Genomic DNA, 27,510 nt, shown 5'->3' with positions numbered 1-27,510 from the left:
TTTGGGGAAAAAAAAAGTGAAAAATACATTTATTTTAAAAAATTTGTTTTACTACAGTGTAGTACAAGGTTGTGGCAACAGAAAATAAAAAAGAAAATGGATTGATAGTTATAAATATCTAAAGCCTCCTTTATCAATTATTAAAGTGATACCATTCTCCTGTTCTATTGTAAAATTTATAGAGAAAAAAGATTTACACTGTACACAAAAGTAAGGAATACCTTACAAGAGTTGTGGAATAAAGGAAGGAGGAAGAATACTTGACCTGATTCAAAAGGTGGTAGAGATCCAGAAGTTTCTGGGAGAAACAGCCCAATCTGGCTGGCCAGCCACCCCCTATTTGGAGGCCCTATTAACGCTTTCTTGTGAGCATATATGTATACGTTCTATTTCTAATACAATCCTTCCATCTTGAAGAATCTAGCTCTTTTTCAGTATTAAGACATGCTTTTATCTTGGTGGCCCCATCTCCAAAGCCACTGATGTTGGCAGATTTAAGAGGTTGGGTTTTTGTTCTACATCTCTTCTACTCTAGATGGTGGCATTCCTGGAGAAGCTGGCATTCATTTATCTGTCTTCCCATCTGGCAGAATACATTCTGAAATCAGACCTTGACTCCTGAAAACTTCCACAATAGGAACTCACTGTCAAAACACAATCACTTCCCTCTCCTGCCAGTTCTCCTCCCACTTCCACTGTGTGATGGTTTATGGAGAAGTCTGTACAAAGAATCACTCCGTCTTTGCAGTGTGTCTTCTGAAGAAGGCAGGATACCAGTTGATTTCAGAGAGTTGGATTTCCTAGGTCATGGTCGCATATTGTCTTGAATCCAGTCTAGGTAATTAGCAACCTTGGTATATACACCCGGAACATCTTTCTGTCCACAGCCAATGCCCCAACTGATGATGCCAACCAAAGTCATGCGCTTGTCCGTCATACACACCAAAGGGCCTCCTGAATCACCCTGCAAAAGAAAGAACGGGTTCGTTGTTTGCCAGAAACAGGGTTAATATTGTATTCTTCAAAGCGCTTTGTTTAGAGATGGAAATTTTTACATCAATGATCTTGATCTTCTACACAATTAGGTTGTATCTACATGTGTAAAGTGAAGTAGAATTGAGATAATTCCTCAGACATTTCAGGCCGCAAAGATCCCTGGTTTTAACTCTACTACTTATTATATGGCCTTAAGCTAAAAGTGCTTTGGTTATAAAAAAAATAGGCACTTGTAAAACCAAAACAGAAAACCAAACCCAGTGCCGTCGAGTCAATTCCGACTTTATGTGAATTAATTGGGAGAATGTATGACTAGCAAAACTCTTGGTAATTGTTAACTGTTATTATTATATTGAATCCAAATGATTTTTTGGTTTTGTTTTTAACTTGAATTTTGCAGGTAGTGGTTTCACTTTGCATACAACCTTTTTATGACTGTTGAGTTAGGTGGTACATTTGAGGTTTCTAAAGAGACCATTCAAAAAGACACCAAATGCTGTCAAGAAGCTAAGAAAAAAAAAAAAAAAGCAACATGATTACCTAATAAGAACACAGCCTACAAAGTCTTCAGCCACAGGAGCCCTGCTGTGCTGCTTTTTGGGTATGGTCCCCTCTAACCCCCTTTTTTTTAACCCCCGGCTCCTAAAGGAGAGCCTGGCCTGCTGCGTTGTTGTTGTTAGGTGTTACCAAGTCAGTTCCAACTCATAACAAACCTATGTACCATAGAACAAAACACTGCCTGGTCCTGCGTCATCCTTACAATCGTCGTTATGCTTGAGCCCATTGTTGCAGCCACTGTGTCAATCCGTCTCATTGAGGGTCTTCCTCTTTTCTGCTCACCCTGTGCTTTACCAAGCATGATGTCCTTCTCCACCAAAATGTCTGCTCGGTAATAGTTCCTGAACTATATTTATGTTCTAATACCAGGAAGTTTGTCTATCCGTAGTATTCCAATATCTTGTTATCCTGAAATTTAAATACTAACTCTGCTAAGAATGTCAGCACAGAGAACCTAAAATAATTGGCTTTCCCAGGGTATTAGGGCTGAATATCAGTTTTAAAAATTACTTCTCTCAGCTCATCTATATCCTGCTTCCCAGGGAGCTCCCTTTTCTCCTTCCTCCTACAAAGCAAACTCCAATCCTCTAACACCTACAGATATGAAGAATTTCTTAATTTGTGTTGCTTTATCTGTCACTTCAACAATCAATTGCCTTGGCTTACAGGAAATCGTGTACCAGGTGGAGTTTCCTGTGTAGACACTGGGGAAATTTCCTGCAATTTAGACTTCTTAACTTTGGGTAACTTTGATCTTTCTCCAATTGCTTTATTCTCTGAGGACCTCATCTAGAATCCCTGGGGCCTCACCAAGATGAAACCACTCCATTCTGATTGTATATATTCTTGTTTAAAAACCTGTTGACTGAGGAACACTTTTCCCCTTGGGTGGGCCCAGAGCATGAAGAGACACTCGTGTTTACCTGGCAGGCGTCATGCAGGTTCACTTGGCTTCCTCCACTACGTGTGTCTCCGGCACACAACATATTGTTTGTGACGGTTTTATTGAACATATGCTGTGATGTGCAGCGGCTGGACGGATACAGTCGGATATGAGCCTCCTTCAGGCGCTCGGAATAGGAAGGAGAAGCTGAAAGAGAGGGGGAAGAAGTCTTATGGTTTTAGAGAAAGGAACGAGGAAGCCAAATTTTCCAGTAAGACCTAACATTTAACAAGTGTTTTGCACACAGTATGTTTAACACTATGATATTGCCAATATTTGTTCTGATTTACAAAAACAACAATTTTATAGGATTTAACCAGGGTTTCTCAATAGCAGCGCTATTGATATTTTGGGCTAGAAAATTCTTTGTTGTGAGGGTCTGCCCTATGCATTGTGGGGTGTTTAGCAGTATCCTTGGCCTCTACCAGATCCCGGTATCAACCCTTCTTTACCCCAAGTTGTGACATGAAAAATGTCTCTAGACATCACCAAATGTCCCCTAGGAGACAAAATCATCCCTGCTTGAGAACCACTAGTTTAACTGCTGTTATCTAATCCTCATAATCTAATTAGGCAGGTGGTTTTACCCCCAATTTACCAATGAGGAAAGCAGTTTAAAAGCAAAAACATGATGTCCAGGACCACGCAGCTAGCAAGATGCAGATCTAGGATTTGACTTCAGGTCTTCACAGCTTCAGAGTCCAAGAACCAGAACCCTCAACCGCTATAAAACCCGTCGCTGTCAAGTCAACCCTGACTCAGGGCAGCCCTGTGTGAGCCGAGGAGAATTGTGCTCTACTGGGTGACCTTTCAGAAGCAGGTCACCAGGCCTTTCTTCCAAGGCGCCTCTGGGTGGGTTAAAACCACCTTCCTTTTGGTCAGTAGTTGAGCACTTAACTGTTGTGCCACCTAGGGACTGCTTTAACCACCATACTGCACTTACATGGTACCTTCTTTAAATCTGAAGTACTTCAAAGCTCTCACAACATCCAGACCTGCCCTGACCTGCATGGTGACCTTGTGAGGAGGACGGTGTGTTCTCAGATACTAGGAGGCAGGGGACGTGCCCACGTTTATGCAGAGTTAGTGCCTACACTGGGGCTAGAACCCAGTTCTCGTAACCACTTTTTCCTCTTTCTGGTCACCCACACACCCCCTGCTATCCTGCAGACAGACAGGATGGAGCCGAGACTTCCTTCCACTTACTCGACTCGTGCTTGCCGTAGCCAGAAAGCTCACATTCGGTCCAGTCGGGCAGCTGCAGGCTGGCCTCAGGGAGGCAGACAGGGCGCACCGTGTTGCTCTCCTGAGCACAGTACGATGAATCAGATTTCAGCCGCAACAGTGCTGGGAGGGAGAGTGAGGCAGAGTAAGGCCTGGGTGAAGAGCTGCTTCTAATTTCAGGGGAGGAAGATAAGGGAGGGGCGAGGGTTTGGAAGGAGGAGGTGCATGCGTGTTTTTGTGGGGGTGTTAGCCCACATGCATGGGTAGGGGTTGCCACCTGGGGAGGTCTGAACTCGAGCAGAGAGAATCCTGACAACTTACCAATGTCATTGTTGTAAGTGTCGTCATCAAATTCCTTATGGACGATGTATTTTTCGACTTCAAATTTCTGCTCCTCCTCTCCAGGAACCAACCGGTACGTCCTGCCCAAGACCACCTTAACATGGTGGGAAGGAAACCTATGGAGAGACGGCCTTAGAACGTCAGATTTCATCTAATGAACACACCTGGTTTCAAAGCCTAAGAGAGTAGAAACACTTATTGGGTTTCCCAAGCTCCTACCTCTCCTGGAAGCAGTGGGCAGCAGACAGGACCCAGCAGGAATTGATCAGTGTTCCCCCGCATAGAAACCTCTCTCCTGGTGACCTCCTGTTCTTGACAAAGATGGCGGCCTGCCAGGGATGAGAGGTGATGTCCGTGTAGAGTCCTCCTTTAATGCGAAACTGAGGCTGCTTGTACTGTCTCAGGCCACAGGTGGCTGGCAGAGGTAAGGACAGAGAAGGGACATCAGAACTTTGGTCCCTAAAATGAGGCCCTTGAGCACTTATCTTGGTTTTTTCTCTTGAAACCCTATAGGCTTAGTGCACTCTAAGAGTGATGTAACAGTCTCTAAGGTAAAAGATCCATGATTCTCACTTGCTCAGTACATACTACATGCCAAGCAGTATATATATATTATGTTTAATTCTCACAACACTGAGCTTCAGAGAGGCTGAGAAACTTTTTACCAAGGTCACAATGGCACCAGAATTTGAACCCAGGTCTGTCTGACTCCAAAGGTGGGGATCATCTGCTATGCTTCAGTGCCTATAGTTTTTCCTGCTGTCACTTCCTAGCTTAAGGAATCATGAAGCAGGCTACCAAAATCCCTTGCAGCTTCCTTCTGGGGAATGTCTACCCCATTTCTTTTTCACCAACTCAACCTTCCTCCATCCTTCGAGGCCCAGGTGAAATCCTACCTCCTCCTGAAGCTTTCTTTAACACCCCAGCCCAGGAGGTTCTGAGCCAGCTTACTGATGCCTCTCATTGAGGATGCACTGTAGATGACCGTGGTTGTGAGTTAACTGGCAGTTTGTGTCTTACCCTCCCAGTCAGACTGTTCCTTGAGGAACATTCTGGCTGATCCTTGTGTTCTCGGAACTGAACTTAATCCTTTCTCAGACCATTCAATCTATTCTCACACAATTTCCAAACTAAAGATTTAGAATTTTCTCTGTCTCCTGTGCTCTACCACTAACCCTGTTCCCTAATGTTAAATGAGCTCAGGAGAAAAGTGAAAGGGTTCACAGTCAGAGTATATAGGATCAGACCCCAGCTCTGCCACTTCAGAGCCCAGTGAATTTGGGCAGGCGACAAGATTCTGAGAGATGGTTTCCCAATCAGTAAAATGGAGACAGGAAGACTACCTCTCACCAGATTGTTGGGAGAATGCTATGAAAGCACTTTATTATCTAAGGAGTGGTATACGAGAGACATCATCTTCCTCTTCCACGAGGATTAATAAAGGAATCTAGAGAGAAAAGTTGGGAGCCTACTTACTGAATTGTTTGTGAAGACTAATGTCAACATAAATTGATATGGGCTGTCTTTTCTTTCTTTCTGCCCCCTCCTCCTCATCCCTATGTTGTGGAAAGTAGTCACTTGCCCAAGCGTGTTGCTGTCCCACCATTGCTTGAGTCATGGAAGTCCCCCTCCCCATCAAGACCTGGCTTTCCTTGGAGACAGGAAGCTATATGGTCTGAATCAGACAACTGTGAAGACACAGAAGGTGGCAGAGAAAATGGTCAAGAAGTGAGACAGGACAAAAGAAAGTAGCCAAGGGCAGCCCTTACAGCACTGGGGCACGTCACAGTATTCCCACGTCAGCTTGTGGTCCTTTAGCACGTGGCACCAGGGCTTGGCATCACCATCTGGATTCCTAGATGATAAGGGAGTTTATAAGAGTTTCAGAAGCTTATGTTCTTCCAGACAGCACATCACAGCCCATGTGAGAGGAGGAGGAGGCTCAGTAAACCAATGGCAAAAACACTGACCTGGGAGGGAGGACCCTGAGCTCTGGACTTGGGTCCATTTTAGACTCCCTCCACAGGAAAAATAACTTTCTTTTAACTTTAATTTTCTATCAGTAATACAGCAATCTAATCTCACAGGGATGTTGAGAACAACTATGAGACGTTCCGTGAGGAAACTCATAATTCATTGAAATAAGGGCACTATGTCAGAATGGAGCAGATGAGGACTAAATAGCTCTGGGGACCAGACCCTTAACTGGGCATTCTCATTGAGAAACAGGTATGCCTGGCTTTTCATAATAGGTGGCATTCTAGCACATGAAAGTTAAATTATATAATATCCATGGTTTCTTACAACCCAGTGAGTCTTTCATAACTTTAAGCACCAAATCTTCTCCCAACCCATCTTACCCCCATGATGTACCCATGCAGTACGCACCGGCAGTAATTGTGTTTGCCCAGGCCCAGTGCCTGGGCGTTGCTGTTCCATGCTGTGTAAATCTTGCCTATCAGGGTCAGAGAATCCCACTGAAGGCAGGTGGCACCAGATGTGGTAATGCTGTGGGTCCCCTGGTAATCTAACCCTTTTCCAAAGTAGCAATCCTCTTTTTTTTCTAGAACAAAAGAAATCTCAAACTGAAACAAAACCAATCAAGCAGATCAGTCATGTCGTTCAGGAGGACCTGGCCTGGAGATGCTGACCAGAGAAGTTGAAGGCCAGCCTAGCATTGAAAAGGGTGTGATACCATCCCACTCCCCTTTTTTCTCTTTCTTAAAGCCCTTTTTTACTTAGTGGCATGGATTGAATTGTGTCCCCCCAAAATATGTGTCAACTTGGCTAGGCCATGATTCCCAGTATTGTGTGCTTGTCCTCCATTTTGTGATCTGATGTGATTTTCCTGTGTGTTGTAAATCCTAATCTCTGTCTGTGGTTAATGAGGCAATATTAGGTTACGTTAAAGAGGATTAGGGTGGGATGTAACACCCTTATTCAGGTCACAGCCCTGTAAGGGGAGTTCCCCTGGGGTGTGTCCTTTTATCTTATAAGAGATAAAGGGAGAGAGAAGCAAGCAGAGAGAGAGGGACCTCACACCACCAAGAATGAAGTGCTGTCCTTTGGACCTGGGGTCCCTGCACTGAGAAGTTCCTAGGCTAGGGGAAGATTGATGACAAGGACCTTCCCCCAGAATTGACAGAGAGAGAAACTCTCCCACTGGAGCTGGTGCCCCGAATTCAAACTTCTAGCCTCCTAAGCTATGAGAGAATACATTTCTGTTTGTTAAAGCCACCCACTTGTGGTATTTCTGTTATAGTAGCTCTGGATAACTGAGACACATAGGGATGACAAATAGATTTCCTCTCATATGCCAACTTCCATCAATTGGATGTGGCTTCCTAAATTGCTGTGTTGACAGAGATTCTGAGGTATATTCAGGTTCAGCAGGAAAAGGTGCTACGTTCAGTTAGTAGTGAGCGCCATGAGCTTAGGAAAGGGAGAGGGGGTGAGCCTGCGAGTGTTGCCTATTTTTACCTATTTGCCTTACTTTTCCCCCTTCCCATTTGAAACTGACCAAGTATACCACTATGCATAAATAATCTAAACCAGTGAGTCCCATTTTAGACCAGATCCTGAGACGTGGAGTGGATGCTTTAGAGTTATGGTAAAAAAGTTCTCAGATTCACAGGTATACCAGCATTACCTGTAGACTTAATGTATACATATAAACACACACATACATATAGAGATATAAATCTTGAAAAAATATACTTATTAAGTCTACAGGTAATAAAGATATGTATACATAAACGTGTGTGTGTGTGTGTGTGTGTGTGTAGGAGCCCTAGTGGTACAGTGGTTAAGAGGTTGGCTGCTAACCAAAAGGTTGGCCGTTCAAATCTACCAACCGCTTCTTGGAAACCTTATGGGGCAGTTCTACTTTGTCCTATAGTGTCACTATGAGTTGAAATTGACTCAACGGTGATGAGTTTGGTTCTTTTGGTAGGGTTGCTATGAGTCAGAATCAACTCGATAGCAACAGGTTTTGGTTATATATATATATGTATATACACACACACATATATAGACACACACACGTGTATATATATATATATACACACACACACACACATTTGGTGTTGTCGTGTGCCATTGAGTTGATTCTGACTCATACCAATCCTAAATAGCATAGTAGAACTGCTTCATAGGGTTTCTTAGGCTATAATTTTTATGGAAGCAGAACGCCTGGTCTTTTCTTCCACGGAGCAGCTGGTGGGTCCAAACTGCTGACCTTTTGATTAGCAGCCAAGCACTTAACTATCATGACACCAGGGATCATATATATATATTTTTCATACCATTGTGATGAATGACATACAATTATTTGCTAAAGCACCACTGAATTCATAGTAACTTTTTGTAACTTGATATTTTTTCAATCTGAGAAATTTTTTTTCACATTAAAAAGTCTTTAAAGAGAGAGAAAAATAATAGGCTCCCTTGCCTGCCCCCCTCCCCCAAAAGGGAGAGACTTCATTCGTTCTCAGAAGGATCGGAAACCACTGACCAGCCTCATCCTCTCCTCTGTAGAGAACAAAACTGAGGGTCACAGGGGTAAAGAGATCACCTCAAGGTCGAACACCTAGTTAGAGGTCAAGCCTGGGTAAGGACCTAAGTCAGGACTTTCTCGCTTTTACAACTAACATGGTTGACCACCCGCTCACTCCTTTTGCTCCTCAGCTCCAGAAGGACTGTCAGGCTTGTCCTCCCAGACACTTCTACCCCAGGGGACACTGCAGGGGGAGCTGGGTGGGGGGGTGCCCTTACCATTGGCACAGGCTGGCGTGCTGCAGAACTCGGAGGTGTACTTCCCCTCCTTAAAGATGTAGCACCAGGGCTTCGAGTCTCGGTCTGGGTTTCTGAAAAATCAGCCAGGCAGGGCCGGGAGAGGTTGGAGAAGTAAGGCCTTTCCTTTCGCACCCCACATTGAGGGCCTTTTCCCCAAGTGTAGCAGCTTCTCGCCTGAGAAGAACCCACTCGGTAGGAAAGAGGCCTTCTCACCTGCAGTAATTGTGGTTCCCAAGGCCCAGCCTGACAGCATCGGGCCTCCGCCCATTGTACGGCTTCAGGGCCAGTGCGCTGCTGTTCCAGTTGAGGCACTCAGCCCCGCTTTCCGCTGTGCTCCATGTGCCCCTGTAGGTGACTCCCTGGTCCTTGTAGCATGTGGCGTTGGTGTCTGGTTTAAAGCAGAACACATGACCCCCTGCATGTGAATCCTCTGCTTATTTAGCTCTTTAAAGGGCTCTCCTATCTGCTCTGTCATTGCAGCAAACCCATGAGGCAGGCTGGCTGCTGACACACTGGAGCCCATGAGGTAAATCGGGTGGCTGCGGTTACCCAGTGGGCTGGGCCAGAGCCAGGTTCTAAATCTGCACCTGAGGTCTGCCCATTTGGCCCAGCACCTTGGTTTCCTAACTGACCCTTGGATGACCCTTTCCTGTTCCCACCCCCACCATTGCCCTTGCCACTACACACTTCTTTTCCTTTCTGGATAAATTCAGAAGTTTGGATGCCAGTTCCTCTCCCACACCCACCCACCTACCTACCCACTCACCTATTTCACAGCGTTTCCCCACAAATCCTTCAGGGCACTGGCAGACAAAATCTGAGAAATAGACAGCCTGCTTACACGTCCCCCCATTGAAACACCTTGGTTCACTGCAACCTGTCAAGTATAAATAAAGAAACACCTAAGTACTTTCTGGGGGCAGTGATGGTTCAGTGGTGGAGTTCTCGCCCTCTGTGCTGGAATCCTGGGTTCAATTCCCGGCCGATGCCCCTATGCCCGGCAATTTGCCTGTTGCTATGATGCTAAACAGGGCAGCATTTCGTCCCTCGGGGCCCCCACAATTTGGGAGCTGACAGGATGGCAGCTAGCAACAAGTGCTTTCAAAGCAGCTTCAAGGATTATTAAAGTTTTAAGAGTCGCTATGAGTTGAAATCGACTCAACGGAACGGGCTTGGGGTATTTTTTTGGGTTTCTATATGTCTGGCACTATTCTCCTTTGTAAAGTGGTTTACAAAAATTAATGTAATCCTCACAGCAAACTATGGGTTTTTGTAAGTGAAGTAGCATTATTTTTAAGAGTGCTTTCTATATGCCAGGCGCCGTTCTAAGCAGTTTTTAAAAATCAACTCATTTAACTCTTGAAGCAATCTGTGAAGTATGTCTTATTATTCTCCCCATCTGCCAGATGAGGAAACCGAGGTTCAGCAAGTGAGGGCATTTCCCTAAGGTCGCATAGTCTCACTCCTTTTACTCTGCCACCTTTACCTTTGCCTAAGGTAGAACATGCCTGGAGTCACACCTTTTGAAGATGCTGGGGATTGTGAAAGACAGGGTTGGAGCCCTCGAGACTGGACCCCAGGAGTTCGAAGCCTCAGTGCAAAGTCCAATACGTACTTTTGATGGGCACGGAGTGGCACTGTGCCCTGCCACTGTTGCACCAGCAGTACTCCACCCGGTTGCTTCTGATCACGGGACGCAGCCACGACTCGTGATGCAGGTACGTCATCTGTGTTTTTTCATCTCTGCAGGTCACTATAACGAAACACAGGCTGGCCTCTTTAGAGTACAACTCACAAAATAATGACTTGCCACTGTCTGGCCCTGCTGAGAGGAATCCCTCTCTTGCTTTCAGTATAATCCATCCTTTACCCCTTTCTTGCTCTCTGTGGTAGACAACAAATACCTAATATTTGCCACCCAAGACCCCTTTCATTGCTTTTCCTCTGAGGGACCCCTGTTTTGAAGGAATTTACCTATTAAAGTACATTTATTAAATAATGCTCCAATTTTCCATTCTTAATTCATCAAATATATACACATATGCACTCTGCCTACCAGAGTTTTTGATTCACATGACTAGTACCACATTGAAATGATTTATTTCTGGCCCCAGAGTGGCATTTTAGTCTGTACAGAAAATGTGCTACTTCCATGGGTATTTTGGATGTAACGAAAATAGTTGAGGTACCCCCTTTACCTCTCCCTCTTTCCGCAAACCAGAATGCCAACTTTAAAAACTCTTTATGCTCATTGTAAATAATACTTTTGCTTCTTTTAAGGGTCTCTTGGGACCCGGATGCCTTGTAGGAAATGCTGTGCTATTCGACAGCTAAGGCAGTCAGAATTAAGGAAAAACTCACTTTGGGGAAACTTCTACTTTAACAGGATGTTGAAAAGTCTTCCATACTCAAAGGAACCAGGTAATGATGGAAGGAGCATGAGAGCCCCAAGCTGATAGTTTTGGACCTGAAGCTGGGCCTAGAGTTTTCCAAATCAGAGTCCAGAGCTTAACCCAGTCGTTAGCTATTTTTTGTTCCTTGGTTGATTTGTTTTGGTTTTTGTGTTCACAGTTTTCTTCCTCCAAGTTCCCCTTTTTGGAAACCTAATGGGAATGGTTCCTCAGCTTTCTAGACATGAGCTAGAGTCAACTCTAGATGTGGACTTATACAGAGAAACTCCCTCTTTCTTTCAATACCATTTCTGTGAGGTGAGCCGGGTTAAAACAGAAAAACCAAGCTCCTCGCCATTGAGTAGTTTTCGACTCATAGTGACCCTATACGACAGAGTAGAACTGCCCCATAAAGTTTCCAAGGCTGTAATCTTTATGGAAGCAGACTGCCACAGCTTTCTCCCGCAGATCACCTGGTGGGTTTAAACAGCCAACCTTTCAGTTAGCAGCCGAGCACTTTAACCACTGCACCACAAGGGCTCCTTAACCCAGGTTAGTTATCCCTATTTTACCGACGGAAAAACACAGAGACATAGAAATGGAAGTTAATGTGTTCAAGGACACCGAGTGGGTTCCTCCAGTGGGATTGGGATTACAATTTTTAGGAGAAGACCACCGAGGACCCAGGAGAGCCTCGCTGTCCTGAGTCTGCTCTCTGGTAATTGTGCAGCCTTCAGCAAGCCGCTTCAGTTCTCTGGGGCTCCATTTTCTCATCTTTATAACAAGGACTTTGCGCTATAGAGCTTGCAGGTCCCGCAGGCTCTGTGGTTCCATGACAGCCTGACTCCTTGTGAGGACATGTGTTCCCTTTCCTCTCAGACCCTGGCTAGCTGGTGTCAGCTGAGTGGACAGAAATAAATGATGGAGGGATGATGTGGCGTCTTTGCGGAACCACCCTGCATAATTCCACCTTCGCATGGCTTAAGTAAAAAGGTCAGGGGTAGAAGATAAATCCCCCGACAGAGCCTAAAGTGCCCTTCACCCATCCTACGTCCTGACCCTGCCTCCTGCCTCCCCCAAGCCCCTTCCACCTCAGCCTCATCTTACCACTGTAAGACCTGGCCCCTCTTCCAAATCGGGCGCGGCTTTCCTGCAAAGAAACCAGGGTTGGAGGGAGGATCAGCAAATGCTGGGTGTCCCAGAAGAAAGGCGACCAAACCAGAAGACCACCCGTGAACCTGCCAATCAGACGTCACCTGCCACCCATGAAGCTGCCAGTCAGACATCACCTGCCCTGAGTTCACCCCTAAGGTAACTGGCCCCAGGTGGAATGTCCAGTTCTTGCCTCTTTTCTAATTTTTCCTCTCCTTCTAGACTAGCGCTTTCCAAAAGAACTTGCTGCATGATGGAGATGGTCTATATCTGTGCTGTCCAACGCGGTTGCGACTAGTCACATGTGACTATTGAGTGCTTGAAATGTGGCTAGTGTGACTGAGGAAATGAATTTTTATTTTATCAAATTGTAATTAATTTCAAAGTTAAATCGCCACATGTAGTTAGTAGCTACCATACCGGTCAGCAGAGCTCTAGACCCCTGTCTCCTCCATGTAGCCCTTCCAGACTCTCCCCTTTCTAGAATCCCGCAGCTCAGGTATCACTCACGTGGCCTGAAATGATACCCTTTATTGTGGGGCATTTTCAGAGAATTTCTGCAGCTTCCTTCTCAGCTAGATAATAAGCAGCAAGAGGACAATTTACCCTCGTTTTCTGGCTCACAGCACTTACATTCTCTTTTATAAATACTTTACGGAGTAACTCAAACACATTCTTTAAAATCAGCTCCAAACATTGCAATCAGAGACAGTGGACTGGAACTGTTTACTCATGTCAGTGACTGGTTCCACTGCTGGGACCCTGAATCCCTAGTATCCTATACACTGGGCAGCCATGTATACGTGCATCCTGCAGGCACACTGATCCGCTCTCCCTTCGCCTGTCCACTCTTTGCCACTACTTCCACCCCTGGGGCTCACACGCCGACTCCTGATAATACTGAGGGGCTTCTGGAAGTACTGCAGCCTCAAGGGATAGGGCACACAGAGATAGCCTGGACACCTCACCTGGCTGGACAGAGTGAAGACTACACCACAAAGCAGCAATAGACACACGAGTTCTTGCTTCATTTTATTCATCGTTTCTTCAGAGTGTCCCTTAAATTCTGGAAGAAGAAGGAGGAAAAAAAAAAAAAGGCTGAATCATGTGGTATGAGAACTCAAAGTATATGACAAAGTTCAAGAATCTGAGACTTCATCATGGTCGGAGTCCTTCGGCATCAGCTCCCACAACAGGAAATACCAGGGCAACTGTCTGGAACATGCTTTCACCCAGAGATTTCTGTATGCTGAAGGACAGGACCATCTGTATGGCTCGCGTTCGCTGGAAGTGAATTTCTGCCCTGGGTTGACTACTCAAGCCACAGTAATGTCCTCTTTCTGACTTTTTCAGAGGAAGCTGTAGGGATTTTATTGCCAGCAAATCACAGGGCCAGCTTACCTCAGATTGCCTCTGCGCTTCCCCTGAAAAGGGAGCCCACTTCCATGTCCGAGCGCTTCCCTGGGTCCAACCGACAAAGGCAAGGCTCCCTCCATGCCAGCCCTCCCCTATCCCACCCCTCCATCGGAATGTCTGCCTCTTTTTATAGAGTGACAGGCCTGACAAAGTGCAGATTTGCAGAAAGGAGAGGAGGCATCTGGTTTTTGGTCATTAGACTCAGATCTTCCTGGATCCACAGTTCCCAGTTTCCATTTATCTTTCCCCAGTGATCTCGCTCTCAGCAGCTTAAAGTAGGTTAGTTGGTTGGGGTGTTATTTTGTGGTCTGGCAGGCCCTCTCACTCCTTCATCCACAAGAATTAAATCAGGGCATTTCTTCCCTTGACTCATTTCCCTTCAGTCACAACAACTTTTTGATCCCACCCCTCCCCCCTTTTCCCTGAGGATCCAGGGAAGCTCCATCCCTCTATCTGTCAGAAGCTTCTAGGACTTTCATCTTTAACTTGCTCTGGCCCCTTCTTTGTTTCTTTGCAAAACTCTGTTGGAAGTCCCATCCTCCTCCCATCACCACAAGCTCTCTTAAGAGCAACAATTAAAAAAATAATAAAAGAGAAGGAAGGGGCTCTTTATGCCTGACTCTCTTGGGCAGCTGATGACAGGTAGCGGAGGGAAAACGGAGCTGGGGAAAGAGGGTGAGAGGTCGTGCAGAAGGATCTGATGGACAGTGAGTCCAATAACAACACCGAGGGCAGGGACTCAGGGGGATTCATGGCTCCTCTTCCCATGAGGAGGGACCGTTGGTCTAATTCAGCATGGCTTCCAAGGCAGGGTGTGCTGTTTGAGGGCCCTTTTCTCACCAGAAGAGCCCTGGTGGCACAGTGGTTAAACACTTGGCTGCTAACCAAAAGTCGGTAGTTCCAACCCTCCAGCAACTCCTCAGGAGAAAGATGTGGCAGTCTGTTTCCACAAAGGTTACAGCCTTAGAAACCCTATGGGGCAGTTCTACTCTGTCCTAGAGGGTCTTTATGAGTCAGAATTGACTCGAAGGCAATGGGATTGGTTTGTTTTGTTTTTTTCTCACCAGAGGAAGCGACTCTGCTACTTACTACTCAGTGGTTTCAAGCAGTTACTGACCAAAAGAAGTAGGGAGTAGGGAGTTGAGTCCATTCAAAATAGGAGCACGCCATGGAATCTTCAGATCATACGGACTTTCTCTGGATTTTCTCTTTCTCTGCTTCCTCCCAATTTCCCTTCTCAAAATTTCTGCAAATTCCTCTCAAGTTCTCCTTTCTAATTTTTCTCCATTACTTATAACCTTTAAAAGTAGATCTTCTTAATATTTACTTCCTTGAGTTGCCCTAGAAATTTAAGTAAAATAATGAAAGAAAAAAAGAAGAGATATAGAGAGAGTGAACAGAAGGAAGGAAGAAAGACCTATTTTCTAGTAGGCATAGTTATTTTCTTATCTTTTTCATGGATTTTCTCAAGAACAAAAATAAAGATTTATTCAACAACTAAAAACAAAAAAACTTCTTAAATTTGTTCCCCTTTTTCTTCCTATGGTAATCATTTTGTACATTTTTTATAGGTGGTCCTACCCTTTATTACCGAGATTAGGATAGAAAGTGTATGTTAGCTTTAAAGTCTTAGGACTTTTTGAAGAAATTCTGAATGAAGCAATGAATAAATGAGTAAATGAACCACCACCCAAAAAAGGAACTTAACTCTTCTTTCATTCCAAGCCACCTAGTCCTTTCAATATACTTATTCACGTGAGTCCTGGGGATTGGTTTTGTCTCTTCTCTGGATGCCCTTATTAGTTTAAGAACTCAAAGTCCTCTTAATGGAAGACAATTCTAGATGTGGGAAAATTGCAATGTGAGAGATGAAGTATTAGTGCCTTTGTATTCCCTGCCTTTCCACAAGATGACAGCTCCTTCCCCGAGCAAAGTTGGGTGGGGGCAGGAGGACAGGGAGGGGGAGCATAACTTAGGGCTGGGTGTAAAAACTCCAACAACTGCATCACGTTAAATTCTACTGCAACTTAAGAATGAGCATAAGAGGGAAAACAAACAAACAAAACAAACCCGTTGCCATTGAGTCGATTCTGACTCACAGTGACCTGGTAGGACAGAGTAGAACTGTCCCATAAGGTTTCCAAGGAGAGGCTGGTAGATTCGAACTGCCAACCTTTTTGGTTAACAGCTGAGTTCTTAAGCACTGTGCCACCAGGGAAAGGAATCTGTTTTTGTTTTGGCTCCTGGGAGAGTTAGATAGAGACTTGTCTTTCTTGGACCAGTCCTTGGTCTTCCTAGGCTTCTTTTCACCTTCCTGGGTCTTCAGGGAATCCAGTGCAAACTAGTCTCACACAAGCAAAGCGAAAGCTCCATCCGTGCTGCACAAACACAAGCAATTAGAGCAGCTGGACAGGCTGTATGGGGCAGGCGGATGACAAAGAAATTAGTCATCTTGCCAGCAGGAAAGGAGCGCAGTCCATAGACAAGGGAGAAAGAAGAGAGCCAAGATAAAAACAGTCCTTGTTTTGCCTCTGTTAAAGGGGTGGGCGTAGAAGTCTGGGGGCACTGCCTGGACAAAGAACCAACTGAATACCAGAAATGTGGACTCAGAATTGGGGCCTGTGGGGCCCAGGCCAGAACAGACTACAGCTCCTTAGGCCACTGTCTCCCACCAACAGGAGAAGCTCCAAGTGCTCATAGTGAGGCCAGGGTGGGAAATGAGATTTTAGGAATAAATATAAGGAAAAAAAAGTCCTTTGGAGGCTCATTTTATAAATACAGAGACTTTGATTTTTTTTTTCCTGGTGATGTTTTTCTTTTGTTCTACTCAACAGTTTCCCAGAATCACCAAAGAACTGAAAAAAAAAAAAAAACCCACCAGGGTGACTGACTTTTTGTTGGACTGGAATCCCTCAATCATGGAAAGCATCACTGTCTTGAGAGTAAGGGTCCCTGAGCCCCAGGCCTGGCGCCAAGGCCCAGGCCCTAGCACACACAGTTGCTTTTTGTAGATTTGCAAAAGGCACCCTCTCTGGTGCATGGGGCTCTGCAGGCACAGGGCTTGGCAAGTTGACAAAGAAGCTGTGCAAATTAGAAATAAACTGTCCTTTCCTCCATGTGGATACAGCCCCAGGCCAGGACACGTGGCTAGGCAAATAAAGTGTGGGCTGGATTTCAAGGCTGCGTGGGACAGAGAGTCCTTGTCTGGGACACAACCTGCACATCCGTCCGTGGCGGCCTTGACTACTTCCAACATGCATGTGCGTCCTGCAGAGAATCTCTGACCTTCCTGCCTGGAAGCCGTGTTTGGTCCTGTTGGCTGTAGCAACCGAGAAACTACTCACTGGCACCGCTCAACAACCTGAGAATGATGAATGTTCTGGGGAAAACGGAAACAATGGTCTGGTAACCAGGGAGGGGTGAAACTCGCTGTAACTCTCCCGGGAAATGGACTGTTTCCCAGAGTCAAGGATGTGTGCCATTTTGACTGAGAAATTGATGCTGTTATCAGCCGGAAACTCAGTGTTCATTTCTACAGTAGTAACATGGCAGAATGCTGATTGATGGGCACCAGTTAACACTTATCTGAGACAGGATTGGGCAGAAGCATTGGAATGGTAGTCAGAGAGCTAGAGGAAGGACCTGGGCGGGGAAGAGTAGGTGAAATTTTGTCTTCAGAGTCTTTACACTTTCTTTCCATTACCTTTTTCCTCTTAGCTAATACTCCCTCTACTGTCTACCTGGTGGCACAGTGGTTAAGAGCTACGGCTGCTAACCAAAACATTGGCGGTTTGAATCTACCAGCTGCTCCTTGGAAACCCTATTGGGCAGTTCTACTCTGTCCTACAGGGTCTCTGTGAGTCAGAATCAACTCAATGGCAATGGGTATGGGTACTGTCTACCTAGGAGTCCCTGGGTAGCACAACAGTTAAGACAACAGCTAAGAGCATGGCTGCTAATAGAAAGGTTGGCGGTTCAAACCCAACCAGTGGTTCCGTGGGAGAAAGACCTGGCAATCTACCACCTTAAAGATCACAGCCAAGAAAACCCTGAGTAGTCATTCTAGTCTGTCACATGGGGTCACTATAAGTCAAAAATCAACTCAATGGTACCAAACAACAACACTAACGAAAAGGTTGGGGGTTCAAATCCACCCATCCAGAGGCACCTCGGAAAACATACAGCCTTGAAAACCCTGTAGAGAAGAGTTACGCTCCATAACACATGGGGTAGCCCTGAGTCAGAATCAACTCGATGGCAACTGGTTTACTGTCTTCCTTCTTCATCTTCCCCCCGTAAAAATCTGCCCTCAGAAGTTGATAAACTCGTTCACATATGGTAAAGATGACTGAGCTACCCTTCTAAAAAACATCTACATTTTGACACATAAAATCTGCTCCTACGGGTGCAAAACCGAGTAGGCTGAGTTGTCCGAGTTTTCCTCCAGGGCTAACGGTCTATGGTTTCCTTTGTTATGAGAAAGAATTACGGAAGGGGTGTGTACATACTGTGTAAACTGTGAAACACTTATAAATGGGTATAAGTACTTTTGTTTAAACACTCAACCACATGCTGTGGTTCTATTTTTAATATTATACAGGAAGGTGATGTGTAATAAAGAACTACGCAAATGTAGTCGGTCAATCACATTTTACGACTGTAGGTGCAAACAATGCAATTGTCCCAGCTGTAACAGCACTTGAGGACTTGTAGTTTCTACTCTTGCCAGCAAGAAAAAGGCAGAGACATGAGCAAGCTAGAGCGGGATGGATACTGCAAGGGAAAGACAAAAGGACGTTGATACTATTATCAAATTTTGTGCCATGTTCACGGTTTGCTACATGAATCTTTGAAAAGGGAATTCTTAATTTTTTATTGCTTTGCCAAGCTTCTCTCTGGAAATCTAAGACAGATTTGCTCTCCAAAAGCGCCAATACTCTGAAGTGACTCACTGACTCAGCTTTTAAAACAAACAACATGTATCCCCCTTCTCCCTTCCTCCTCCCAGCTGTGGTGCAAAAAATTAGAAAAAGAACTGTTCAAAACTGCCTAGAAGAGCACAGGCACATCACTAGAGTCAGGACAAGAAACAAGGAGAGATGGGAGGAAGGACGAGGCCTTGGAAAGCGTGAAGAGCTGCCACAAAAGCTCACCTTTCCCAGGCCAGAGACGAACCCACTTTTAAAAGCTTTGAGCCCTGTGGCAAGTGGTTAAGAGCTCAGCTGCTAACCAAAAGGTGAGCTGTACGAACCCACCAGCCGCTCCTTGGAAACTCTATCGGGCAGTTCTATTCTGTCCTCTAGGGTCGCTATGAGTTGGAATCAACTCAGTGGCAATGGGTTGGGGGTTTTTTGGGGATCAGATGCTATGCTCTCAGAATAAGCAGCATTTTCAAAATTACCATCATATAAACAATTTTTAACTTTTCAAAAGGTAATTTTTATGTACTAAATGCTTATTTTCTTTGTCCTTGACCAGAACTCTTTATAACTACAGGGTAAGAGAGGAAGAGGAGAAATCCCTCAGTTTGTTTACTATCTAAGTGGTCAAATTCAATGAAGCAAATAGAATACAATCCTCTTCTGGCACACTGTACCCCCACAATCTTTACTCAATTACCCAACAGAACTTCCTCCTAAGTATCTTCAACAGGGGCATATGACCTGTGTCTAAGCCATTTGAAATTAACTGGGCCACTGGTAACAGGAAAAACCCATGTTGTGCATGTTCAATTGTCATCCTTTCATCCCCATCTCCCACTCAGGTTATTCTGATTATTTGAAGGCGGTAGTGAAAATGGGTGTAAGGAGCCCTGGTGTCGCAACTGTTAAGTGCTCCGCTGCTAACCGAAAGGTTGGCGGTTCCAACCCATTCAGTGAACCCACCCGGCTTGGGAGAAGAGACCTGGGGATCTGCTCCCTTAAAGATTAAAACACCTATTGCTATCAAGTTGATTCCAACTCATAGCACCACTGCACGACAGAGTAGAACGGCCCCACAAGGTTTCTAAGGCTGAAATCTTTATGGAAGCAGACGGCCACATCTTTCTCCCTCAGAGCAGCTGGTGGGTTTGAACCACCGACCTTTTGGTTAGTAGCCGAGCGCTTAACCACTGTGCCACCAGGGCTCCTCCTGTAAAGAAGCATAGAAAACTCTATGGGACAGAGCTACTTGTCACGTGGGCTTGGTATGAGTCGAAAACAACTCAATGGCACCTAACAACGTCAACAGTGCAAATGGGTAATGCACTCAGCTGCTAACCAAAAGGTTGGAGGTTTGAGTTCACCCAGAGGCACCAGAGAAAGGCCTGGCAATCTACTTTTGAAAAATCATCCATTGAAAACCGTATGGAGAACAGTTCAACTCTGACACTTGGGGTCGCTACGAGTCGGAACTGACTCAATAGGATCTGGTTAACTGGTTAGAGTGAGTGTTGGTTGTGGATCAAGGAAAATACAAGTCTATCCTGCCTTCTTCTAAAATAAAAACAGAAGCAATCATTTCCTAATAAACTCATGTCCTTCTGAAATAAAAATAAGGCTCATCTGACAAACGGTCATTCAGTTAGTCAGTGCAATAAAATGTTAACCCCAAAGTCTGACTCTAAACAAACCCTGAAATCTAATGTTAACCTAAATGAGTGTCCTGTTAAGCAATGACGGTACTTCTTCATGTTCCTTCCACTCCCTAAAGCAAACATCACTACGAGGTAATTAAATACACAAAACTTTGATAATTCTTTAACCTACTTCCAGATTTCAACACACTTGAAATCGGGAAATAATGGTCAGAAGTTCCGTTGTCTTATTATATGGATTTATCCACATTTTATGCAAAACCCTTGCATCATAGTGTATTTCGAAGAAGCATGCACAGACTTATATGCCACATACTCAACACGTATTTGAATACTTACCACTTCCCAGTCATAGAGTTTACAAAACCTTTTCATATGTTAAATTCTTTAAAGCAATATTGTTATCTCATTTTTACAAATGGGAGAACTGGACTTCAAAAAGTGTAAGGGACTTGCCCTACTTGACACACCCTGTACCCATAAGAGATCACATTGGGACTCAACCCAGGATACCTAGTACTTCTATCCAGAGCCCCATCCTCAGTCCACTAGTCCTTATTGTCTCTGCAATACTGGGCTTTCGCTTGCTTACTTTGGACATGTCATCAGGGAAGATTAACTGCTAGAAAAGGCCATCATGGTTGGTAGGGAGCCGACAAAAATGAGGAAAACCCTCAATGGAATGGCTTGGCACGATAGCCACAATAATAGGCTCACATATACCAACTATCACGAAGGTAGCTCAGGACCAGGCAATGTTTCGTTCTTTTATACATAAGGTTGCTGTGAGTCAGAGAGGACTGACAGACAGCAGCTAACCACAATGACACTGGATTTAAATGCTTTTAATGTTATCAGGAGGGATCAGTCCCTGGAGAAGGACATTGGTAAAATAGAGGGTCAGCGAAAAAGAGGAAGGCCCTCAATGAGATAGATTGACACAGTGGCTGCAACAATGGGCTCAATTTTAACAATGATTGTGAGGATGGCACGAGACCAGGCAGTGTTTTGTTCTGTAGTACATAGGGTCGCCACGAGTCGGAGCCGCCTCGACAGCACCTAACAACAACAACAACATAGGGTCTCTGGAGCCCTGGTGGCCTAGTGGGTAAGAGCTCAGCTGCTAACCAAAAGGTTGGCAGCTGGAATTCACCAGCTGCTCCTTGAAAACTCTATGGGCAGTTCTACTCTATGGGGCAGTTCTACTCTGCCCTATAAAATTGCTGAGTTGGAATCGACTCCATGGAAACGGGTTTGGTTTCTTTTGGTTTATAGGGTCTCTATGCGTCAGAACAGCTCCACGGCAACAGATTAATGTGTTCAAAGTTAACGTTTGAGAAGAACAGTGGTCTCTGGACTCTCAACTTTTCAAACTCCAACTCTCTGAGCCTCAGTTTCCATGTTCTTCTAATGGGTTCGTGGTTTTCTAATAGGCTCATTGTTTCCACCTTGCTGAATTGTTATGGTGCTCAGAGGAAAAAAAAAAAAAGGTGAAGTCCTGCTTGATGCCGGGTACACAGTACATGTTAGCTATAGTTATTATCATAAACGTCCTTCAGCAATCAGAGGACGAAACTTTACTACCTAGGCAGGAGAAATGCCAAGATCTGTGGTGCCCTCATCATGCTGAAGTATTAATACCAAATACTGTTCTAGATCCTCTGGGCATCGTATAATGACTTGGAACTGTCCTACTGACGGCGTCTTTGCGATTGATACAAAATCTCCAGCCCTTCATCTATGTGCATAGAACAGTATTAACAGTGGCCATTATTTCCTAATATGGGGTGGTGTCTTTTATTATTAATCCACTTTTTTTATTTGTCTTTCCCAGGTCTGTTTACACCATACATGCCAGGGCCACTGTGGGCTCTCTGAAGAAGCCAGATAAGCAGCTGAGACAGCTGGTAGATCAGGCCCTCACTATTGATGCAGGCTATATGGGTGTTTGAAAACCAAAGTATTACGTGAGAAAAATAAGGAAACTGGAGCTTCCGAGAAAGGAATTCCTTCCCTTTCTCTCTGCAGGCCAGTTGGCAGACACAGACTCTTGCTACCACTGTTGTTTTTAGCTGTGGTCGAGTTGGTCCCTGACTCATGGCAACCCTATGCACAATGGACGTGGGACCATTGCAATCCATCAGGTTTTCATTGACTGATTTTTTGGAAGTAGATTGCCAGGGCTTTCTTCTTAGTCTATCTTAGTGTGGAAGCTCTGCTGAAACCTGTTCAAAATTGTAGCGACATGCAAGCCTCCACTGACAGACAGGCGGTGGCTGAGTATGAGTTGCATTGGCCGGAAATCAAACCCGGGTCTCTTACACGCAAGGCAAGAATTCTGCCACTGAACCAGGCAAAATAAAGCAAGCTTACCTTTTCTATGGACATGACCAAATGTGAATAGCTAGTGGAGATCAAGTGGACCAAGCCTTTCTCTTTTAGATTATTCATACTTGGTTACTGAGTTTAGCTCCCTACCCAGCCCCCTCTCCCCTGCCCTCAAGAAACTACACGAACATCAAGCTGCTCATTTAAAGATGGCTAAAGAAGGGAGCTTGAAAATTTCTTCCCACTGTCTAGTAGACCCTCCACTTCCAATCCACCTCACCCTCAAGTCCTAGCTCAGTCTAATTTTTTTTTTCTTAATTCACAGGCAATGATTTATTCACTCTATTTGTTGGTTTTTTATCTATTCATCATCAAACTTTTCATTGAGCACTGACTGTGCACCAGGGACAGGCTCTGGTGACATAAAGATACATGTGCTGTCCTCAAAGAACTCATTGTTTAGTATAGGGACAGACGGACAACTTCGCAATTGTAGCGTGGTGTAATCAGTATTGTGATATGAGGGAAAGGAGAGAAAGAAAGGGTTCTACTAGAACGTAGAAGGAATATCTAGTTCACTATTGTCAAGGTCAGGTAGGCTTTCTGGAATTGATAATACATGAGCTGTTTATTGAAGAAGGAACAGGAGTTAACCAGATAATGAAGGACTGTTCCTGATAGCATGTCCCACATTGCTTGGAGCTCAGATTTATAGCACTAAGCAACCAGAGTTCCTTTGCTCTTCAGAGCAAACCCCTCTTGATGGGCAAAGAGCATGATTCACATACCCCAGGCTCTCACTCCATGGGTGTCCTCTGGAGGAAGTATAGTTTTGAATCCCTGTGGGTTCTAAGGAATCAGGGGCCTTTGAGGGAGGAGTTCAGTTTGGATTGCCTATTGACTTGACGGGAATGGATTTGGTTTTCTGGCTTTAGTTGTCAGCTAATGGAACATTTCTGTCTACATAATTGGCAGGAAAAGTTCTTAATACAAAGGTGTCCCAGGATCTGGGTTCAGCCTTGCCTTGAAGTGGTCTCTTGAGAGGCTCCAGAGGAATAAGATCCTCCAAGTCACTCCCCAAGCAAACCTCTCCAGGCCACTGGTATGTGCGTCGGGAGCATCGCATAGTCATCCTGTGCACCTCAGCTGGGCCTGTTGGACAACAGTCACCACCTGGATCATGGCCACTGGCACGTATATTTGGCAGCCGGGCAGCTGCTAAGGACACCCAATTTGTATTAGTTCTATAGGAAGAACAGCAAGTTAGCATTTCCTAGGCAATCGCGATCAGCACCAGAAGATGCCTGAGTCATCCCTTCAAAAAATATTTTTGAAACATCTGCTACATCTAGTTCATTTTCTCTTTTGTCTTATTTTGCAGGTGATCCACAATTGGGCTTATCTTTCTCTCTACCACATTCTACAGGAGTATTTCCCAGGCAGGATAATGGAATATAAACTATACAAAAGATCACTAAAAACGTGCTGTCTTTACATGTAAGTAGACAAGTGAGCTGATGGTGGAAGACCACATGGCTTGGCTTGGGGTTGAATCGCGATGGATGATCTCTAAGATTTCTTCTTGTTCTAACATTCTATCTCCCTAACCGTTTTACCTGGTCTAAATCATCCTCACCCTTTTACCAGGTCTAAATCATCCTCACTCTTTTACCTGGTCTGATTTAAGACCCACAACATGGTTTTGTGAGTTGGTTGACTATGACTGACAGTTTTTCATCATGCGAAGTAAGTGGCCCAAAGAAGGAACGAGTGAAATCTTCTACTCACTCATTGTCCATCTGAACCATGTTAATCAGAACAGAGCGAAAATCACTCACAGAAAACAGAAATTGTATTCTGAGATTGCAGACGCACAATGCCAAACAACCAAGTGAGATCTGGACATTTCATTTAAAACCTCAAATTTTTCCTCACTTCCGGATACTCAGTGTCACAGAGAAGAGGTATATGAATTTTGAATTTTGAGTGGAGCTAAGTCCACTACCAGTGCCAGCTGTCTGACTGAAAATGACCTGCAGATACCTCAGAAGCTTTGGAAGTCCTAAAGCTGGCACTTACCAAACCATTAAGTAGATTCTGACTCGTGGTAACTCCATGTGTTTCAGAATAGAACTGTGCTCCATAAGGTTTTCAATTGCTGATTTTTCAGAAGTAGGTTATCAGGCATTTCTTCTAAGCTATCTCTATGTGGACTTGAACCACTAACCTTTCAGTTACTAGCTAAGTGTTTAACTGTTTGCGCCACCCAGGGACTAGCATTCACTACTCCTTCCAAATGGATTACCCTAGCCAACGACTCCCTTAAAAAAATAATAATAATTTTTTTTTTTAAGTTGGTATAAAACCCATTGGTGGGAAAAGCTCCTGTTAGCAAGTTAGTAACAAAGACTTCATGTGGAGAATAAGTATTCCCAAATGCTATATGGTCCCAGCTACTTATTTATAAAAGCCTTAAATGATTATACTCTCTTCAATCACACTACCAAAAGTATACCTGGGCTGTTTGTTACAATAGTTTAAATTGTACTGATCACCAGCTCTGCTCATCAACATTCTTAAAACAAAAAAAAAAACAAACCCACCGCCATCGAGTCAGTTCCGACTTGTGATGACTGCACGTGTGTCAGAGTAGAACTGTGCTCCACAGGGTTTTCCGTGGGTGATTTTTCAGAAATAGATCACCAGGCCTTTCTTCTGAGGTGTTTCTGGGTGGATTTTAGGTTAGCAGCTAAGCCTGAGCTCGATAACCATTTGTACCACCCAGGGTCTCTTATCAACCTGCTAAATTCTGAGGAAATAAAAGCCAGGGTCCCAACTCCTGTCTCATAGAACTTATAAACTAGTAAACTTACAGACATATAAACTTACAGACTATTCCCATTCCTCAGCTACTCTCTGGTTACACGAACTGCCCCACACCTGTGATGAAGCAACTCCGAGTAGCACAGACCCTGGGAGAATCTGATATGAGGCATCACAAAATAAACCGAGGTGGTCTTGGGGTATTTGGACAGAGACTAACCCATTTGAGCAGAAGGGTGGCTATCATTTGCTGTTGACAAGCCCAGAGATTTGAGGCTGGCATTTCTGTGAACTTTTTAGCTAGAATAAATCAATGGGGAAAATGGAGCTACTTTTATTTCGATACCCACAGCGTCCCTGCCGGTGCCCCACGTCCGGCTCCGCTCTCACAGGACCTCCTCGCTCAGCAGCTCATGCTGACCGTCATCTATTGATTCTGGACCAAGCCCCTGTCTAGGTCCCAGGGAGCCTTCCTGCTTACAGGCAGAAATTGCTAGGAAATCACCTTTATGGGAAACCCCCTGAACACTTCTATTTGGAAAAATTTCTTCATGGGATTGAAAATGTATACACGCGCACGCACACACACACGCACACACACACACACATACACATATATAGTTTTCTTCTATCGTCAGTCAGCTGCAGGAGACCCCATTATTATTCCAACTCAGCCACAAATAAATCATTTTTACCACACTTCTTGGTGCACTCATTTGCCATTAACAGAACTGCCCTATAGGGTTTCCAAGGCTGGAAGTCTTTACGGAAGCAGACTGCCACATCTTTCTCCCGCGGAGCAGCCGATGGGTTCAAACTGCCAGCTCCTTCCGTTAGACCCTTCGGTAATCACTGTTACCACTTTTTTGTGCTCTCATTTATCATTAGTCACCTGGGAGCTCAGCGAGTTTCCCTCCTTCCCTTCTTCCTTCATCCCTCCCTCCCTGAGAGGTTAATAAAATAAAGATAATAACAGTGAAAATCTAGAGTCTTCATATGCTTTCTGCGGACTGCTTCAGGAATAAAAGACATTGATTTTTTTCCCCCCTGTAATTGCAAAGTCCTTAAAGAGGACTGCACTCCAGATTGATGCACACTGGACAAAATGCCACAAGACAAAACCTACCTGGGCAGGAGGCGTGGGGAGCAGGACAGAGGGGTTTCTCTACACTGACCCCCAAGTAGAAACAAAAGGCCCTCAGGTCACCTCCTCCCCTTTCCCACCTGGTTAAACCCGTCCTGCAGCCGCCAGCAGGTAAGTCATCCCCCAGCCATCCCTGGCCTCAGTTTCTCCATGGGCTCCTTAGAAGGGCGGCCAGACCACCTCCTGCTCTGAAAGACATGTGTCCCAGTGGCAGCTGATGTTACATTTATAACCCATTAGTCGTGAGGTGCTCCCATTGTCTATTCAGAGCCTTTCTTTGTAATTCTTTTTCACTTTCTCCTTTACTGTGCAAGCAGAGACCTCTCCAAAGAATGCGGCCCTCCTAGTCTCTCTCCTCCCCTGACCACCTCGCCTCCCGAAAACCACTTCAGCCTATCCCAATGAAATGCGAATACAAAATAAATCTCCCTTTTGGAGTGGATTCTAGCTGACCCTCTTTTTGCCTGAGTGATAAAGCCAAGCCCTTCATTAGGTGTTCATTCATTGCTCAGTTTCCCTGAGAGGCTTTTAAGAGGGAGAAGAGGAGCCAGGCAGAGAGAACGGCGTGGAATTTCACCTACCTCCACTTCTTGCCTCCTTCCCTCTGAGAGGCTTTTTCTCCTCAGCTCCAGGCTCTTGCAGGATCTCAGCTCCAATCTCCCCGTGCAGCTCCAGCCTCCTTTAAATTTCAAGGCAGGGGGTGGGGTTGGTGGCCTTGGGTGGGCGGGTTCCTCTGCAGCTGGAGGGTGCCCAGTGGACAGGCTGCAGTAAGGGAGGGGCGGGCCTGTTTTTATAGAGAGGGAGAGGAAGTTCATGATAGAAG

General features: G+C 45.0%; 1 protein-coding gene across 2 annotated transcripts; it reads right to left on the bottom strand.

Moving 5' to 3' along the window:
• PLAT (plasminogen activator, tissue type) lies at positions 1-27,378 on the bottom strand. 2 transcript variants are annotated; one of them, XM_010592431.3, is made up of 14 exons: positions 27,269-27,378; positions 13,368-13,465; positions 12,355-12,397; positions 10,473-10,610; positions 9,624-9,734; positions 9,071-9,245; positions 8,837-8,928; positions 6,452-6,626; positions 5,833-5,918; positions 4,283-4,478; positions 4,043-4,179; positions 3,704-3,844; positions 2,478-2,644; positions 1-964 (listed from the first exon to the last, which is right to left on the bottom strand). In XM_010592431.3, the coding sequence occupies exons 2-14, from the start codon at positions 13,437-13,439 to the stop codon at positions 806-808; spliced, it is 1,692 nt and encodes a 563-aa protein (XP_010590733.1). In that variant the 5' UTR covers positions 13,440-13,465; positions 27,269-27,378; the 3' UTR covers positions 1-805. The 2 variants fall into 2 exon arrangements, with proteins under 2 accessions (XP_010590733.1, XP_010590734.1); XM_010592432.3 differs by lacking the exon at positions 27,269-27,378 and adding an exon at positions 13,801-13,888.
• Between the last annotated feature and the right edge of the window lie 132 nt (positions 27,379-27,510).

Source organism: Loxodonta africana, chromosome 19 (assembly GCF_030014295.1).
Source record: "Loxodonta africana isolate mLoxAfr1 chromosome 19, mLoxAfr1.hap2, whole genome shotgun sequence".
In the NCBI taxonomy this organism is placed as follows: domain Eukaryota; kingdom Metazoa; phylum Chordata; class Mammalia; order Proboscidea; family Elephantidae; genus Loxodonta; species Loxodonta africana.
The sequence above is the reverse complement of the archived record's forward strand: the minus strand, read 5'-3'. Positions and strand labels throughout refer to the sequence as shown.